We start from the raw sequence: 19,210 nt of genomic DNA, 5'->3' as shown, positions 1-19,210 counted from the left end.
GGAATAGTAGGATGCTCAGGAGGAAAAGTTGCAGTAGATGAGACCTCCTCTTGAACAAAAGATCGTACATTAGATGGAACCTCCTCTTGGATAATAGGTCTTGAATGAGCACGACCAGAGGAAACAGGCTAAGTTCTGGTACCATTATGACCAGGATGATTTATAGAGTCCTCAGTAGCAGATACAAGATCCAAACGAACCATATGAGGTACAGCAGACCGAATCACTGGCACATACGTAGTGGTATTGAGAGGCAACTTGGTACTTGTAGGAGAAATCGGAAATAGAAATCGATTCTCATCAAACACAACATGTCGAGAAACAATGATTTTCCCATCGGGCGTTAGACAGAAATAACCTTTATGACACGAGCTATACCCCAGAAATGTAGATGGCTGAGATCAAAATTCAAGCTTGTGTTTACCAAACGGTCGTAAATACGGAAAACAACAACATCCAAACACACGGAGATGATCATAAGCTGGTGCATGACCAAATAGACTTTGAAATGGGGTCTTCCCGTCAAGGACCGAAGTAAGCAATCGATTAATGAGATGCACCGCACTACAAAACGCATAACCCCAATAATCCATCGGTAAATTAGCCTGAGCCAGAAGAGTGAGACCAGTCTCCACTATATGTTTGTGTTTACGCTCAGCAACACCATTCTGTTCAGATGTGTGAGGGCAAGAGACGCGATGAATAATTCCCTGACTTGCTAAAACAGAGGAGAACTTACGAAACTCACCTCCCCAGTCACTTTGAAATTGCTTAATATGCTTCCCAAACTGAGTGGAGACCATCTTCTGAAACTGACCAAAACACTCTAAAGCTTGAGATTTTCTACTGATGAAGTAGATCCAGGTAAAACGACTAGTCATGTCAATAAAGGACACACAGTACAAGTTTCCTTCACATGAAACAGCAGCTGGGCCCCACAAATCCGAAACAACCAATTCAAACAAGTCAACATATTTAGTGCTAGAAGATGAAAAAGGCAACTCTTGCTATGCTCCGCTTAATGACTAGTAGATTGTTTCCGTTAGTGCAAAATATCGACAATCATTAAGCTTCATTGTACCCTCGAGGTTTATTTTCTAATAACTCTTTTACACACCAAAATATAGGTGGTTCTAATAGAACCTTCAAAAAAGTAGTATTGATACACACCTTGAAACCTTTGCTAATTTCTCATAAATTTATTTTTATCCCCATGCGCCAAGAATTTTAAGATTTTATTTTCGCAATTTATGATAAATTAAAGAAGGTGTGTTTGTTTACCGTGCATTCACATGCTATTATAATCATGGTACTACAATGATGACTATTAGTAATGGAACAACATTGAAGTCGGATATCTAACTATTGATTTAGAAGAAATCTTTGTAGCAATAAGAGGTACATCAAATCTTTGGTTTACTATTATTGCATGAATTGGATTTCATGGTTATGTTTTATTGAGATTAATTATATTATGCAAAAAATATAAGTATTTATTTTATGGATTAATTTATAAGTATTTCAAGGATTAATTTTAATAAAGTCAAATGGTAGTTTATTACATACAAGATATTTTACAAACATAGTTATGATTGATACATGATTATAATATATATTTCAGTTAGTGCCTTTATTTGGATTTTGAAATCATCATACAAACATATGCCTTTATTTGGATTTGAAATTATCGTACAAACATATTCGGTGATTTCAAATCCAAATAATCATATTTATTTGGTAAATTTTAAAAATAAAATTTATAACTTTTAAAAAGATATTTATGTACTTATTGATACATTATAAATAGATATTTGGTTCGAATTGAAATAATTAATTCATTCCATCCAAATTTTGAGTGAATTTTTTCACTACAAATATTTTCTTTACTTCTCATGAACTTGAGATATTTATTGATTTATTTTTGAAATCATGACATTAGTAACTAACATTTAGATGTTATTTACGAGACATTATTTAAGTGTATTAATCAATAATTGGTACACTAAATCAAAGTTTATCAAATAAATGATCATATAATGTGAATCATTTTGGTTAATTTAAAATAATCATAATCTAAATGGTTTTATATATGATCACATATTTGTTTTAGTGTAATAAAGTTTGGGCTAGAAGTGGTTTTGACAAGAAACGAAACAAGTTATATGCAACTTGCATGGTTAATTTTTCTTGTCAAAGTAAAATAGTGGAAACCATTGACTTATATAATAAGATCATTATTCTCATATGAAATCTTCTAGTGAGAATGAGGACGTGATAATCGTGTATTTGAAATTGAGATAATATTATGCATATTTATGATGGTGTAAATAGTTTTATAGCTTAAATATAATCTATAATCTCATAAAATTATTTTAGAAGTCATTAATCAAATGATCTTAGGAGTATGGAGATAACAATATAAATGTTAATTGACCCATTTAGGTAATGGACATGATTTTGATTATAGTCAAAAAAATGACTAACAAGGTTCATGATAAAGGGTGTACAACGAGATGTTATAGTCAAAAGATTGAACAATTGGTGGCCCTCTAATATGTTTATGTTCTAAAACATATGAAATACTTCTATATGTACATGTTTTTTTAAGTCATGTTATATTGACTATGATAAGAAGTCGCAAACATATCTTGTTTCATCAAGGGATTTAAGGTCTCTTTACAACATCTTACTAAGTAAAAAGGACATAATAATAATAATAATAATAATAATAATAATAATAATAATAATAATAATAATAATAATAATAATAATAAAGTGATCATTGTAAATTAATAATCATATAAAGAATATATAACATTCTTTTACAAAAGAATAAGTAATTGAACATAGTGAGGATGTTGGTCTTATAACTTTTATAACACAAATAAATATATAGTTTCACCATGTGATAAAGAAATTAACATAGTTATGTTGAAAATTTAGAAATTTAGAGACAATTACAAACTCATACTATTTGAGTCACTCATGATAGAAACTTGAATTAACGCTATTACATTAAGTTTTGAATTCAATAATACAAAGTACATTATTAGTATGTAATTAATAGCACTTTAAAATATTATATAATATATCATTCCAAAGTGAAAAGTGTTAGATACCATAATGATAAAGGGAGTGGTGAGTATTACGCTATTGATAGACTCATAACATAAACATATTAGTGTTAAAATTAAAGGGAAAATCTTGATGAGATCTACATATATCAATGGAAATGCGGTCGCTTCTAAAACCTCAAGAGCTTGACTTTAACAATATTCATGAAAAGAGGCTATAGACACATAGTCATAATAGAATTCCTAAAATTGTGCATTGATTAATAGAATTCCTAAAAACTGTGCATTGATTAGTGTTGAAATCATTATTTGATATGTATTTAATTAATCAAATACAAAAATAGATTCAAAGCATAATTTACCATGCAATTTCAATTAACATATATTCACCAAATGAAAGTTCAATTGTAAAGATACATTCACTTATACAATCGGTTTCCAAAATCGCTCTTCCAAAGAGTCCAAATGACATTCAAACCTCCTTCAATTCAATGTAACCTGCAATCACTAGCTCTTTGTTTCCTACATTGGAAGGATAACATATCCTTATTGTCAGTCAGACTTCAATGATAGAAGAACATTTTAAATTATCTCTTTGCAACCATTAAAAGATTCAATTCGAGATCAAATCATAGCTAAAGGCATGAATTCTCAACGACAATGGTCCTCCCAAACAAGATGGCTTTGACAATGGTCCTCAGTTTCTCCATCATTGTCAGATCTAAGGATCTCTTTGACCGAGATCCTCTTATGGCACACTTTCCATAGGAAGACTTAATAAGCTTATGCCGGAATTTAAGCTTCCATAAATTAACCCAAACGCTACTTTGTGGATTTCAAGTAGAATTCTCTTTTGAACCCAACTTCTGTAAAAGATTATAGGGTGAATTAACGAAGAAATTCCCATTAACATTACATTTTCAAATGATTCTATCCAACTTCTGTAAGGAAAAAAGAATGCCCTAAATCAATGAGTTTCATCTCCCCTTTCCGGTTGTTGAAAACCTTATCAATGAGAGTGTTTCACCATCTCCCTTTGATAGTTTCCTTCCCATCTTTAGAGTGAGAGTGGCAAATCTTGATTTCACCCTCCTTAGCTTCATTTTCAGTCGCAGATTCATCATTTGTCAAATCCATGACCATTTGTTTAATCTCTTTCTCAAGCAAACTGTTCAGTCTGCTGCTACATTATCCTAGACCTAGAAACAAATCCTTATAAGAGACAAGCCTTTTGCTCAGTTCGTCCCCATGTCCTTCAACTTCTTAGTGCTCCAACAGAGCTCTTCTTCCTCGCTTTCTTTTCTTCCATATGACACTAGAATTGCATTATGAGAGCATTTTTAATTCTAAGTCAAATGTCATATATCCACTTGTTATTTTAGATATGCCACTTAAGTTACTGGAATTGCTTCAATATCATGAAAGGACTGGCAAAGCTGTTTACCTGATGGCTTGTTCCTTAGAATCCATAGAAAAGACTACATAAGCTTCTCACTCTTAAGTAAATCTCAAGGCAAAGGAACGTGATTATTCTAATTCAATTTCGAGTCAAACTTAGCTTAACGCATAAAAACCCAATCAACGTTTTACATGCCAATTTCAGGCTTTAAATCCTCTCCAAAACTTATTCATCCCTGGAAATGCTTCCTTCTCTCCCATCTCCCTTTCTGGTAATTACGATCCTTTTTATGATTTATCTTGTAATATTTTACCTACTCTCCAATGACGAAGAAAGCAGCAAAGAAGGCAATGAATCAGGTTTGTCGATGGAAGAGATAGAGCAACTCCCTAGGTTCTATTATTCTCAAGAAAATCATGCTTCAGCAACGACAATGATGTGCAACGTCTGCCTGGATGGTTTTCAGGTGGGGGAACGATGTAGGATTTTGCCCGTTTGTAGTCACATATTCCATACACAATGTATTGATCTTTGGTTTCTAAGGAGAAACACCTGCCCAAACTGCCGTTTCCTTTCAAACCCGTGGATAACAATATTGTATGAATTTCTTGATACAGGTGGGTATACTCTCAATATTTCATACCTTTGAATATACAGTTTATTGACAAATATACAGTAATGCTCAGAAGATGCGTAGCTAATCATAAGCTGAGTTCATATGTCCAGACATAATTGAAGCAACTTCATCATTGCATTGAAAAAGAGTTTGTATTTTATTTCAGTTTCAAACCATGAACTAAAAAAAATATGATTAGAAATCAGAGAAAGTTTGAAATAATGAAAAGCTCAGAGAAAATCCACAAGTGGATAATTGCAGACATACAACATGGCATCAGATTCAGACCGCCCGTCTGCTTCTTCTCATCATAGAAAATTTCAAACAACTCTTCACTTTTCAAAGACATCGTAAACAAAAAAAGGGCAAAAAAACAAAAAAAGCAAAGGCATCAGATAATAAGCGGAGTTTAATAGTCTACATACATAATTCAGTGTGTAGGATAAGAAACTTTCACATCATTTGCCTTCACTTTAAAAATAAATTAAAACAAAAAAAAAGCATCAGAATATCAATAAGCGAAAATTAGAATCTACACGGTTCATCAGAGTGTAGGATAAGATAAACATTCATCCTTTGCCATCATTAAAAAACTTTTAGTTGTAGAATCTATAAACATAGCAAAAATCAACAATTTTTTTTAAGCGAAATGAAAAAATATGTCGGTAAGTCCATTTGACACCAAGGCAAAGAAATAAAATGCAATGGGCTGGTAAGCTAACCTTTTATTGTTTGCATCCGTTATATCTCCTTTGGCATTTTTTCCTATCTTTGCTACAAAAGGAGAGGGTAAACAGATGCAACCAAAATAAAAGCATAACATGGAAATTTGCAGGAGCTATTTAGAGATGATCAAAGAATCAATTGAATAGGCGCAGCAAATTAAAAATGTACTTGTATAGAAAGGAGAAGAGAAGCAGAAAACCAGGGATAGATGATAAGGAAAGCTTTGGAGGCGGAAATCCGAGCAAGAGAATAGGAGTTGAGTGGGTTAAATAGGGAGTAAAGGAATTAGGGTTTAGTAATTAGCGGCATTCTATTTTAGTGGGGAAAGTGCGTAATGTTTGAGTTAGCGGGAGCGGCGCCTTGAATTTGGGCCTTTCGAGGGCTTTGATCAAATGAAGGGCCAATTATATATTCGATGACAGGACCAAATAGCTCAAAATTTCACAATTTTAATGACGGGCCTCAAACCCTTGGACGTTCATGGACCTTCTAGGTCCGGTCAAACTTTCTACTCCTGAATCTAATAGGCATAATAATTTATTCGATATTTTCAACTTTTACAAAAATTTTATTTAAATTTTTATTTAATTTTGTTTGTTCTTTTAATTTTTAAACTTGTTCTATTTATAAAATCATCTCAAAATTGATGAAAAGTTAATTTAAACTTTATTGACATAAATTATCATATGAATGTTATGTCATCAATTAATTAATTTTTAAAATTATAAAAATTATAAAAAATATATAAAATTATAAAAATTAATTTTTTTATTTTAAAAAGTAATTAATTGCTAACATGATTACAAATATGTTATTATATGAAGGGATAATAAAACTGTTTGATTATTATATATTTGCTTTAGTTTTTGTTGTTTTTCTTTACGATGAAACAATTTTTTTGACAATGAGTTTTGATGTATTGGATACTTATATTTTTCATTTTCGTGCTTATGGTTGATAAAAAGAATTGATCCAAATGATCTTAGTTACCAAAAATTCAGATATTGAGTATGAATTTCCTTTACTCGGTCAATTATTTCAACTAGGATTATGTAGATATTGATGTCCATTTAAGATTTGAAGAAAATTCTTTTACCACTTCATCTATAATTCAATCAATGGCCCCCTTCTGGGAATTTTGATTGTGGAAAAGTGGAAGTTCTGTGAGTAATTTACCTGGCCATGGTAATTTAATTTGAAGATGTAAATATACAAGCAAAAGATGATTGAGCCTACTCAACCGGTAATCTACGTTTTTAAACCTCTCAAAAAATGTTAGCTAATTCGAAGGGCTGTGCCTGTCATTCTTAAAATACTTTGGCATGCCACCAGCTTCATCAGCAAAAGAAACCTTCCTTTCTTTTTTGATTACACGTTCAGATGCAGCAGGGTTATCCTCCGTCAAACTCTGCAATGAAACCATCAAAGAAATCAGCAAACTCGTAAGCATACTCTCTTCCTGCTTCCTCTCCATTTCCTAGTCCCAATCCACTGACTGTTCCTTTTAGTTTTGTTCTGCTTTCAGTTCAATAGTATCAAGAAAACTAAACATACCATGATTTTACAAAAGCGGTTGCAATCTCTTGTCAAAATAGCAAGCCATCTTCTTGCATATTCTTCAGCTCTTGTTGCGTTTTCAATGGCTACCCTGACCTGCCATGGTAGTAAAGTGATATTAGATGTATAAACTCCATCCATCTAAATATACATATACATTATATGTATGAACTTCAAAATGAAAGAATCCTCTAAAAAGAGGACCGTGACAAATTTATGTGTTAAAACTAGTTCAGTGATAACCAAGAATGTTGTAAAATGACTTACTTCATCAGCATTTTCATTTGCAGATGTAGCTATAGAGGCCTCAGACTCCGACTGAAACTTTCCCTTAACAAGGTTTTTCATTGACTTCAACTCTGTCGTGAGTTTCATAGCTAAAGATTGGAAATCCTGCATTTGTTGCTGTGTAAATGCTATCACGCTTTGTGAACGACATTGAGGGGGATAAGTACCCTTTAGACTGCCCTTTATTGGCGACTCTTTCTTATCTTGTTTTGCTTTTCTCATGGTTGATGTTGGCTTGATAGCTACTCCATCCTTCCAGATATGGTCAAGCCCTTGAGCTCTTGAAGTCCTATGATGGCTCTGCTTTCCTCTATATTCTGATAGTATAACAACCCAATGAGTATCAAGTAGATTGGAATGCACAAGGAAAAAACTGACATGTCTCCGTAAACAAGATTGGTGATCCATAATATATCTACAGCATTTTAATGCAAAATACTTTAGCTATGGTCACATTGCAAATCATTAAGAGCTTCAACTAACAACTTTCTAGCACTTTCAGATGCTTTTATAATTTTAAACCCAAGAGATGTTAGCTGTTCGAGGATAAACATGCATTATATGGAAAGAACTAACTGGACATAATATCAAGAAAATATCATTCTGTCTAGTAGCCGCAATAACTTTTTTGCTCCAAACACTTGCAAGTTGATTGCATAAACCATGGAAGAGACATAGAAATTTCAGTTTTATTAGACCAATTTCATTCCGATAAAACTTTTTTCCCAGCTCAATTTTTGCTCAAATAACATATGATTCTCCTGGAATTCTACCAGGCTACCACTTACATGTTCAATATATTTTGATGAAGCAATCAAATAATAGTAATAAGAAAGTTTCAATATCGTGAAAACCAATTTAAAAGGCAGTGCATAAAAGCAAGTTAACATCCAAGTGTAATAACTGTTTTAACTTACGATGACACTCGTTTTCATCCAACCCACTTAACCTCATAGCCCGACAAAGTCTCTCTCGAGAAGCTGGAGAAATGGCCTGAAAGTCAAAGCATTTAGTTAGAAAACACTTCAATAGAACAAAACTAGAGTCACTTAAACAATATGCAACTTATTTTGAGAGACCTTTCTGCCTGAGAGAAGCCTTTCAGCACTATGCCGATGCTTCATTTGATGATAATCCTGAGGTGCTGGTGATGCTAAAGGCTTACCAGAAGCATCAAAGTAATTACGAGCTATAAGCGCTGGTGACAGGGGTTGCTTTTTTGATGAAGAAGAATCAGCAGAAACAAGGCCTGAATGTTTCTCATGTTTCAAGCTTGATGAACTCCAATACAAGCCATTGTCAGTGGAAGGACTGACCACAATGTTTCTAATATTAGAAGACCAGTAATGTGTACTTCTCCTCTCAAAGGAGCACGCACTATATTCATTGTTAGTTTCCAAGCATTGGAAGCAATTATCAGTGTCCATCTCAGGCATTTCAGCTTGGCCACGATTGCCGGTCTGTGAAGACATCTTGTGCTCTGAAGAATTAAAGCTATCATGCAAATCAGTACAATGATCCTTGGTAGGAGATACTAATTCAGAGGTAACAGCATAGGTTAGCGGATCTACAGTATAACTGTCTTTCCCAAATTCTTGCAGGTCTGAACATAGATAGCTGATTATTTCCAGACTGTCTACCTTTACAGTCTCACAACTAGAAAAACTGGCGCCAGATTTAGGAGCAACATCTTCAGTAGATTCATAAGACACCCCATTTGAAACACTGCATTTTATGGGGTACAGTGAGACCCCCGTTTCCGTATCAGAAGCAATATTTGTCTCAAGAATTTGAATTAAACTGTACCTGCTTGTCTGCCATGGCATCTGTGGCTTGGGAGACTCATTTTGGCAGCTATCACAAACATCATAGCTATAATCCTTTATCGGAGACATTGGTTCCGAGGAGACATCATAGGAAAGGGGATGGATGGTATAATCTTCTTTCCTATATCCAGACAAGCCAAAATACGCTTTACTTTCTGGACCGTGTACCTGAGCAATCTCCCAACTAGAAACCTCTACATCAAACTTGGGCTCAAAATTTTCCCTATATTCATAGGACACTTCATTAAGAGAACAATACTGAGGTTCCTTTGTTTCACAGCCAGAAAGCCTCACGTCAAGCCTGGTCTCAGAATCTTCCATGTATTCATAGGACACTTCATTAAGAGAACAATACTGAGGCTCCTTTGTTTCACAACCAGGAAGCCCCACGTCAAGCCTGGTCTCAGAATCTTCGGTGTATTCATAGGACACTTCATTAAGAGAACAGTATTGGGGTTCCGTTGTAGGACAAGGCACGTCAGTCTTCAAAATATTTACATTAGCAGTTTCACTTTCAGGAACCTCAACTTTAACATCAATAGGCGCAGGCCAATCCCGATTTAGTTCAAGCAAATCTTCATCGCTACTCTTGATATTCTTGAAAAGTTCAGATTTCCAACCGATAAGAGGATCTTCAAGTTCATCGTGTATGTCGCCATTGTGCTGAAAGTTTGGAGACTCGAGTTTCACGGAAGAGCAGGTTTCCAGCTTTTCTTTATTTAAACCAACAAAGTTGAAGCCTTTCCTTTTCTTTGTTTCGCATCTATCCGAAATCCATTTCAACACCACATTGTCTAAGCCAAAATCATCACTGTTGCAGTCAAAATCTTCAGGTTCACTCTTAACTTTCATTACGTTCATGAAAGAATCTGAGATCTCTACTCCAATAACATGATATTTGGATAGGCGAGCTCTTCTAATTATCCCTCAGATAAATTTTAGGAACTTGAGTGCCAATCGCCCACAAGTGTCCACATTCCTGGACAGTGCAAATGGGTCAAGCCTCTCCAGCTACATTAGATAGTAACTAACATAAATTCAAAACGAGGCTTGAATTTTCAGTGTCTGAGAAAACTAATCACTATTAAGCAAAAACACTAAGTTTAGAAGTAACAAGTTTAACATCAGCACATGAAACTAGAAACTCCCATTTCTCCAATCCTACCCAAAAATAAAAAAGAAACAAATTTGAAAGTGGAACTCGCCTGAAGATTGAAGAGCTATCTGCAACAGGGAAAATGACGATAAGGTCGAGGAATTCCAGGTCCGTATTAGGAATGCGGGGGATGATTTTAGGGCTTGCTGATGAAAAATTGGGGGTTTAGGAACTCGCGCGTTTGTGGCGGGAACTCAAAGGAAGCGGAAAAGAGCTGAGTTTGCGTTCGACGCGCGCGTGTGATATTGTGAAGTACCGTTGATCTTCTTTTCTATTTTCGAAATGTGCTAGAGGAACAAATTATGGCGGGTGCAAAAAGCTCAAACTAAAAGAAAAAAAAAATGTCTTTGGATTTTATTTCAATCTACTATTATTTAAACTTTCAAAATATATTAAAAAAATCCCCAAATTTTTTCAAATTAAGTTTATATGTTTTTTCACTCAATTAAATACTTAAATTTTAAACTGTTAAAATGTATCAAAAGAATCCAAAATTTTTTAAAAAAATAATTAAACACTACTTTTTTTTACTCAATTGCCAAAATGTCCTTTGATCGTAAACTTTAACAGTTGACTATTAAAGTTAAATATTTCTAATTTTTAATTAAAATCACCCCATGTCATGACCTCTACCTCACATGTGATAAAATTACAAAAAATAATAATCAATAAAAATTATAAAATTATTAAACTTTAATAAAAATATAAAAAATTAAAAATTAGAATATATATATATATATATAAATAGTAAAATATATAAAAATTGTATAAATTTATAAAAATCATAAAATTTATAGAATGCATCAAAAGACCTTTAACCATTAGCTTTAACAGTTGATTGTTAAAGTTAACGATCTCTAGTTCTTTTCTCAGTTAAAGTCATTCCATGTTACAACACAGCATGACATGTGACGAAAAATAATAAAAATAAAAATCAATAATAATGCTTCTTTTGGTATGATAATTTTTATAATTTTTTTACGAATTTTATATTTCTTTACATTTTTATCATTTTCTTACGACATTATAAATTTTTCTATATTTTCTATATTTCTATATATTTTATGATTTTTATAAAATTTTATATTTTTTACTATTTTTATAACTTTTTCTATTTTATTAAAATTTAATCATTTTATAACTTTTATTGATTTTTATTTTTATCGTTTTTGTCACATGCCAACCGTGGTTGTCACATGTGATGGCTTTAACTGAAAAAAATTAGGGGTGATTAGTTTTAATGATCAAAGGGCATTTTTGATGCATATTAATAATTGAGTGTAAAAAACAAAGAAAGAGCTTTATTGCTTTTTTGAAAAAATTTGAGGACATTTTAATGTATTTTGACAGTTTAAGTATCTAATTGAGTGTAAAAAAAAAAAAAAAACAAAGGTTTAATTGTTTTCTTTGAAAAAGTTTGAGAGTTTTTGGTATAATTTGAAAGTTTAAGTATCTAATTAAGTAAAAAAAAGCCTAATTACTTTTTATTTGAAAAAATTAAAGACTTTTACACCATTAAACTATAACTTATTTAAACAAAATTATTAGACAAAATTTCCAATTATCTTTGATGTGTTTTAATAATTCCTAGCATTGATTGTATAAACAATATTAGTAACATATTTTATAGTCAATTTTAATTTTCTTATCTAACTTTATTAAATCGTAATTTTTTAATTGGTTTGTTTAAACAAAACATTTATTTCCAACTTAATTACTCCTTTTAAATTATTAAAATTACTATTTTATGATGCCAGAATTAAGAACTTATGTTTAAAATTGTATTTAATAAATTGGAAATTAGATTATAACATCAATTCTTATGTTATATTTGGCAATCTCAACCTCAGCATTGAAAAATATGAATTTCTTGAATTCAACCATTTTTAAATTTATTTTAAAATTTAAATTCTCAAACTCTACCTAAATATATTTACTGTAATTATTTAATTTTATAGATGAAATATAGGAAATAGCTTCGGTTAAATTATGTTATGTGGATTTAATATTTGTAATTTAATTTGGTTATTTTTAGTTTTGGTACTTCTCAGTTTTTAAAATTTTAATTTTCACCAAATGATAATTGTTAAATTCATTAAGTTAAATTTTGTTATTTCTAAAATTGATACACCTAAAATATTATTATATGTGTAATGTTAAGTAAGCTTAGAATGATTTAATTAAAAATATGGATTAAATCTACAACTCTACTTATAATACAAGGCTAATGATTGAATTTAAACAAATAGATTTAATAGCTACTGATTGGGTTAGGGCTAAAATTTTAAAATTTAAAAAGTACAATAACTAAAATTGACTAATTCAAAAAGTATAGAGACTAAAACTACAATTTTTGTAAAGCTTAAGGAGTAATAGAAGAATTTAAACCAATAATTTATATTTGAATACAAGACAAAAAGATTTTAAAGCTTGAATTTCGGAGTCGAAGTTCCAAATTATGCGAGAAAGCCCAAGTTTCGATTGAAGAGTGGAGGGTAAGCTAGGCTCGTCGTCCACCTGAAATCTGAAAACTTTTCCATGCAAACATACAAAACCGAATTCCGCCAACGTCTCCCTCTTTATCTCCCTTCCTTGTATCTTCCGAGAGAAATGAAGGCGTCTCTGAAAGGCCGATACACAAACGACAAGAGCACCGCCGTCGTTACTCTTGCCGTCAACGCCGGCGATGTCAAGTTACTCGCCTCCATGAGTGATGTCACCGTCGTCAAAGGTCCCAGGCTCAACAATCTTACTTTAACCGTTGAAAAACCAGCCTTCTTCATCTTCGACTATGATGTCCCCAAGAAGGTACGCTTTAACTTGAAAACCATTTTTCCTTTCATGAATCACCAATTGAATTATTTTTGCCTTTTGGGGGTTAGGATTTTCGGTTTCAGTTTATGAACTCAATCAAGGTTGCGGAGAAACCGTTGAAGCTCACTTACAATCACGGCCATGGGGAAAACCGAACGGTGATGGAGGGGTCACTGGTGTTGGATTCGGCGAACAAAGTGTCGGCTAATTACATGTTCGGAACGAGGAACTTTAAGCTGAAATATAGTTACGTGCACGGAGGGGTTACGACTTACGAGCCATGTTATGATTTGGGGAAGAATGCGTGGGATTTTTCAGTTTCGAGGAGATTATATGACGATGTTTTTAAGGCGACTTTTGAGTCATGGAGTCGGGACTTTGCCCTGGAGTGGTCCCGAAATTCCAAGTTCAATGGGACATTTAAGGTAACCCACATCCACATTTCTTCCTTTTATCTGTTTTTTGATTTTCTTTATTCAATTTTAAGTGTTTGAATGTGTAAATTGCAACTTGTTGCTTGAAAGCTGAAACTATGTTAGCTAGAATCAATATTTTGAAGTTCTTTGATGTTTTAGAAGGGTCCTTACAAAAGTTGTATCTCGGGATTCATGTACGGATGCCCATCGAAATGAGACAATATTTCCAGAAGATTGAAGCGTTAGGCTTGAAGAGCTGAGGAGATCTTGAAGAAAGCAAGGCTTTGAATTGTTTGATATCTTTGTAGATGTGCACGTTATCTCTATTTGTTTAAGACAAGGCTTTTTATTGGATGAGCTGAGTAGAATAAGATATATAAAACGCCAGTTTTCTCATTAATTTTCAGTAGGTAATGATATCAAAGATGAAGATAGGTGATTTTGCTTCAAGGCAGTGACATTATGGAAGTAAATAAGAGGACCCTTTGCAGTGATGGGATACTCTTTGCTTTGGAAGCAAAATTAGATGCTAACAGGACCAAATTCTGCTTACTTTAATAATGTTCTAAATAAAACAGCTCCGGAATCAAACCGTAGTCATTTTCTTACTTGCATTTGTCATATAGCTCGGCGTTATGCAATTTTAGATATAGCAATGACAGGTTGCTTCAACAGATAGAGGCTTGGAAAATTGTTCCTTTCCATACAAATGGGAGAAAAGCTGTAGATTTGATGTCTCCATGTGGTTATTGTGAAGAAAGAGAAACAGTGGAGCAATTAAGGGGAAGAAAAGCTTTTAGTTAACTCGGGTTTTCACTGCTTTACATTTTGTTTTACTAGCAGGAACTTAAGGACATCCAGGAACTACCTTATATAGCTATAGTTTTACATTGGGTTGTTGGCACATGTTAAAATCGTTAAACTTACTACGTTAATATGAGTTTTTGAGATGATGGGTGCTTTCTTAGTGATCTAACTACTATATATAAGGTAGTTTAATCCTTGAGTGAGATGATTTCTGACCATGATTAGTGTTTTTTTGTTTTCCAGATATCAGCAACCATCAACATGGTTGGAGAATCGAAGATTCCTAAAGTATTTGCAGAGAGTACTTGGGATTTGGAAATGTGATTTGTTGTTGTTGTTCATCAACCTTTATCCAGATGCATGTTTTGAATTACATAGGTTTGGACAAACTGCTTGCCAAGTTGGAGACGAAATCAATAGGAAATAAAAGCTTTACCCAATGTATATGTAAACAGACTCTAGATTATTATTTTACACTCCTTCATTCATCGGTTAATGAAATTACCATATTTTCTTTGTTTCCAAAAAAATATCTGTCATGACCAATTACTATTACGGGTGAGTAAAACTCGATTCGACCCGAAAAAATTAAAAAAATTCAAATTTTGCGTTAAAAGAATCGAATTATTTGAGTTAATTGAGTTATTTGAGTCAACTCGAATTTTTTCGAATTTCGAGTTCGAATCGAATTAAATTGTTGAATTCGAATAACTTAAATAATTCGAATATCAAACTATAGTATTTTATATTTTTATCTCAAACTCTTAAACCTTTTTACTTTTCCCTCAAAACTTTTACTCATTCCATCCCAACCTCCAATCTACTCAAAATCTATTTCTCACAAAAATTTTGCTCTCCCATTTACTTTTTCTCAAAATTTTATTGCCAAAAACTCTCAAAACTTTTTATTTTCTAATAAAATTTTTACTCCATCCCACTTTCCCCTAAAATTTTTATATTATTTATATTATTTAATTGTTTAATCATATTAAATATTTATATTAAAATTGAATTATTAATTATACCATTAAATATTCATGTTAAAATTTTACAAGATAATTGAAACAACTAAGCAAGCAAAGAAGCTAACCCGTATATAAAAGATTAATAAATAAATTATGAGGTGATGAAAGTTAATAAAAATTTTGATTAAGGTGGACAAATTTTTTTACGATGAGTGACAGTGGTTAAAAGGACTCAAAATTATTTTTTTAAAATTTAACTTGAACAAATATATTCGATTTTATTCGATTCGAATTCCATCTCACTCAACTCGATTCGAGAAAATTTTAAATCAAATTAGGATGATAAAATATGAGTCGTAAACTCGATTAACTCGAAATTTTTTTATTCGATTCGATTCGACCGAATGCTCACCTCTAATTATTATAAATAAAACATCATTATCAATCGTAAAAGGCGGGATGCTTGGGAAGATGTTAACGTAAGTTAACAATATGATTGATGATAATTATATGGAGGTAAATAAAGTAGGAGTTTAACTTTATAGGCTCGAAAATTTCCTTAAAAAATAAAAGGGTTTGGACAAAATATGAGAATTGAAAATTGGGTTTGGATAAATTTTAAAATCCATTTTTTACATGGGATAAATTTATTAAATTCTATTCATCGAAACTACTAAATTTTAAGTTTAGAAAATCAATTGAATTGCGATTGCTTTTTGGATGAGATCTAGGCATTTCTAGATTGAAATGTCTGTACAGCGTTCGAAGATCTATCAGTTAGATTCAAAACACGCTTTAAATCATTCGATTATGAGTTCGGGAACTTAAGTTATGACAGTTTTAGCAAATTTCGGGCTTTTAAATCATATTGGTTTTGATTTTTAGGCTTAATTTTTATTATTTATGAGCTCAATATTGCATTGATTAAGTTTTATTATTTATTTATTTATTTCAAATTTTGGATATTTTAAGTTATTTAGAATTTTATATCAAGTTTTATTATTTATTTATTTATTTCAAATTTTGGATATTTTAAGTTATTTAGAATTTTATATCAAGAAAGTTTAGGTTAAAATTAATTCTTGTTTACATTAATTAGAGTTTTAATGTACTTGAGAGTTTCAATATAGTTAGTTAGTCTATAAAAGGCCTTTTCATTTTCATAATTCAATATTCATTTATCAACTTTTCTCTTTTGAGTTAATAATTATTGTTAGAATTAAGTGACCCAAATTCTTATTTAAATAAAATACGATGGAAAATAAAATAAAAGTAAAATCCATATAAAGTAGACTTCTTTTATTTTATTTTAGAATAAGGTTTTTTAAACCTTATTAAACTCCATCTATTTTATATTGATTAAGATAAGGTGTTTCAATCCTACTAGAATATGGCTTTACAAGCCTATAAATAGACATAGTCTATTCCTCTTGTATTGATTCAATTTTTCGACATAGTGAATTTTCTTCTCCTCTGCCCGTGGTTTTTTCCCGAAAGGGTTTCCATGTAAAATTTGTGTATTCTTTATTTTTTTATTTTTTATTTTATTTTTTTCTCAAATTGGTATCAGAGCTTCCGGGTTATTCATCTCGATCACGGTAATGGCGTCTTTGAAGTATGATATTCTGCTGTTGGATCGCAACACCAGATTTGCGTTGTGGCAAATTAAGATGCAAGCAGTTCTTGCACAAATGGATCTGGAAGATGCCTTGCTAGGGATAGATAAGATGCCTTCGACATTAACAGATGAATAGAAGAAGGTAAGGATCGAAAAGCGTTAACACAATTACATCTACATTTGTCCAACGAAATTTTGCAAGATGTGATGAAAGAGAAGACTGCCGCTGCATTATGGAAGAGGCTAGAACAAATATGTATGTTGAAAACTCTAACAAGCAAGTTGCATATGAAGCAGCGTCTTTATGCTCATCGTTTGGAGAAAGGTGCGTCTGTACACGAACACTTAACAGTGTTTAAAGAAATGGAGGTTCAGTATGATAAGGAAGATCTAAGGTTGATTCTACTTTGTTCGTTGCCCCTCTCTTATTCAACCTTTAGAGACACGATTTTATATAGCAGCGAGTCTCTCACAGTTGATGAGGTTTATGATTCTTTAACCTCGTATGATAAGATGAAGCATCTTGTGGTTAAACCCGACTCTCAGGGAGAGGGTCTCATTATTCGTGAGAGACAAGATCGGAATGCTGATGATGATCGTGGTAGGACACAGGAACAGAATCCTCGTGGTAAATCTAAAGGTAGATCGAAGTCTTCAAACAGAGGTAAAACTTGTAACTTCTGCAAGAAGAAAAACACATTAAATCTGAGTGCTATAAGCTACAAAATAAGATTAAAAGGGAGGCTACGAATCAAAAGGGAAAACAACTAGAAAATTCCGGTGAAGCTGATGTTGTAGAAGATTACAGCGATAGTGAACTTCTAGTTGCTTTTATCAATGATTCTAAAGTAAGCGAGGAATGGATACTTGATTCAGGCTGCACCTTCCACATGAGTCCCAATCGGGATTGGTTTACAACTTACGAAACAATATCTGAAGGTGTTGTTTTGATGGGAAATAATGCTTCGTGTAAAATCGCAGGTGTTGGAACAGTTAAAGTTAAGATGTTTGATGGAGTTGTCAGAACACTTAGTGAGGTACGACATGTTCCAGAATTGAAGAGAAATTTAATTTCGTTGAGTACTCTTGATTCAAAAGAGTACAGATATACAGTTGAAAGTGGGATTTTAAAGATTTCCAAAGGTTCCCTTGTTGTGATGAAAGGGCAAAAAAAAACTTCCAAGTTATATGTTTTGCGGGTTCTCATCATTCTCGGTGATGCAGCTGTCGCTTCCTCTTCCTTGTCAGATGATGATATTACTAAACTTTAGCATATGCGCCTAGGGCATATGAGTGAGAATGGCATGGTAGAATTGAGTAAAAGAGGACTTCTTGATGGGCAAGGAATTTGCAAACTAAATTTCTGTGAGCACTGTGTTTTTGGGAAGCAAAAGAGAGTTCGATTCACTAGAGGAATCCATAACACGAAGGGAATATTGGAGTATATTCATTCTGATCTGTGGGGGCCATTCAGAGTGCCTTCGAGAGGTGGAGCTAATTATATGCTAACCTTTATTGATGATTTTTCCAGAAAAGTTTGAGCATTCTTCCTGAAGCAGAAAAGCGATGTGTTTTCCGCATTTAAGTCTTGGAAAATTATGATTGAAAAACAGACAGGAAAACAGATAAAATACCTCCGCACAGATAATGGCTTAGAGTTCTGTTCTGATGAGTTTAATAGATTGTGCAAGCCAGAAGGGATCATGAGACACTTGACAATTCATCATACTCCATAGCAAAACAGCGTTGCAGAACGAATGAACAGAACGATCATGGAGAAGGTTCGATGTATGTTGTCAAATGCCAACTTATCGGAGTCATTTTGGGCAGAAGCAGCCTCTACTGCATGTTTTTTAATCAACTGATCTCCATCCGTTGCCATTGAGAAAAAGACTCCACAAGAGGTATGGTCTGGTAATCCTGCTAATTATTCTGATTTAAAGATTTT

General features: G+C 32.6%; 2 protein-coding genes, 1 long non-coding RNA gene and 2 other non-coding genes across 5 annotated transcripts; 1 reads left to right on the top strand and 4 right to left on the bottom strand.

Moving 5' to 3' along the window:
* Positions 1 to 3,431: 3,431 nt before the first annotated feature.
* On the bottom strand, positions 3,432 to 6,126 carry LOC128290373 (uncharacterized). The gene is made up of 2 exons (XR_008280176.1): positions 5,812 to 6,126; positions 3,432 to 5,424 (listed from the first exon to the last, which is right to left on the bottom strand). It is a non-coding gene; the product is annotated as an uncharacterized LOC128290373 (long non-coding RNA).
* Positions 5,474 to 5,559, bottom strand: LOC128290899 (small nucleolar RNA R16). Its single transcript, XR_008280677.1, has one exon. It is a non-coding gene; the product is annotated as a small nucleolar RNA R16 (small nucleolar RNA).
* LOC128290900 (small nucleolar RNA R16) lies at positions 5,586 to 5,673 on the bottom strand. Its single transcript, XR_008280678.1, has one exon. It is a non-coding gene; the product is annotated as a small nucleolar RNA R16 (small nucleolar RNA).
* A 765-nt stretch (positions 6,127 to 6,891) lies between the features above and the next one.
* Positions 6,892 to 10,997, bottom strand: LOC108456131 (uncharacterized). The gene is made up of 5 exons (XM_017754728.2): positions 8,740 to 10,997; positions 8,578 to 8,653; positions 7,640 to 7,977; positions 7,370 to 7,468; positions 6,892 to 7,223 (listed from the first exon to the last, which is right to left on the bottom strand). The coding sequence occupies exons 1-5, from the start codon at positions 10,345 to 10,347 to the stop codon at positions 7,095 to 7,097; spliced, it is 2,250 nt and encodes a 749-aa protein (XP_017610217.1). The 5' UTR covers positions 10,348 to 10,997; the 3' UTR covers positions 6,892 to 7,094.
* Positions 10,998 to 13,057: 2,060 nt separating this feature from the next.
* Positions 13,058 to 15,180, top strand: LOC108456435 (outer envelope pore protein 24B, chloroplastic-like). The gene is made up of 3 exons (XM_017755017.2): positions 13,058 to 13,450; positions 13,525 to 13,881; positions 14,923 to 15,180. Exons 1-3 carry the CDS (start codon positions 13,181 to 13,183, stop codon positions 15,001 to 15,003), a joined length of 708 nt encoding a protein of 235 aa, XP_017610506.1. The 5' UTR covers positions 13,058 to 13,180; the 3' UTR covers positions 15,004 to 15,180.
* Positions 15,181 to 19,210: the final 4,030 nt, after the last annotated feature.

The sequence above is a fragment of the Gossypium arboreum genome, chromosome 3 (assembly GCF_025698485.1).
Source record: "Gossypium arboreum isolate Shixiya-1 chromosome 3, ASM2569848v2, whole genome shotgun sequence".
Classification (NCBI taxonomy): Eukaryota; Viridiplantae; Streptophyta; class Magnoliopsida; order Malvales; family Malvaceae; genus Gossypium; species Gossypium arboreum.
This window is presented reverse-complemented; position numbering and strand designations above follow the sequence as displayed.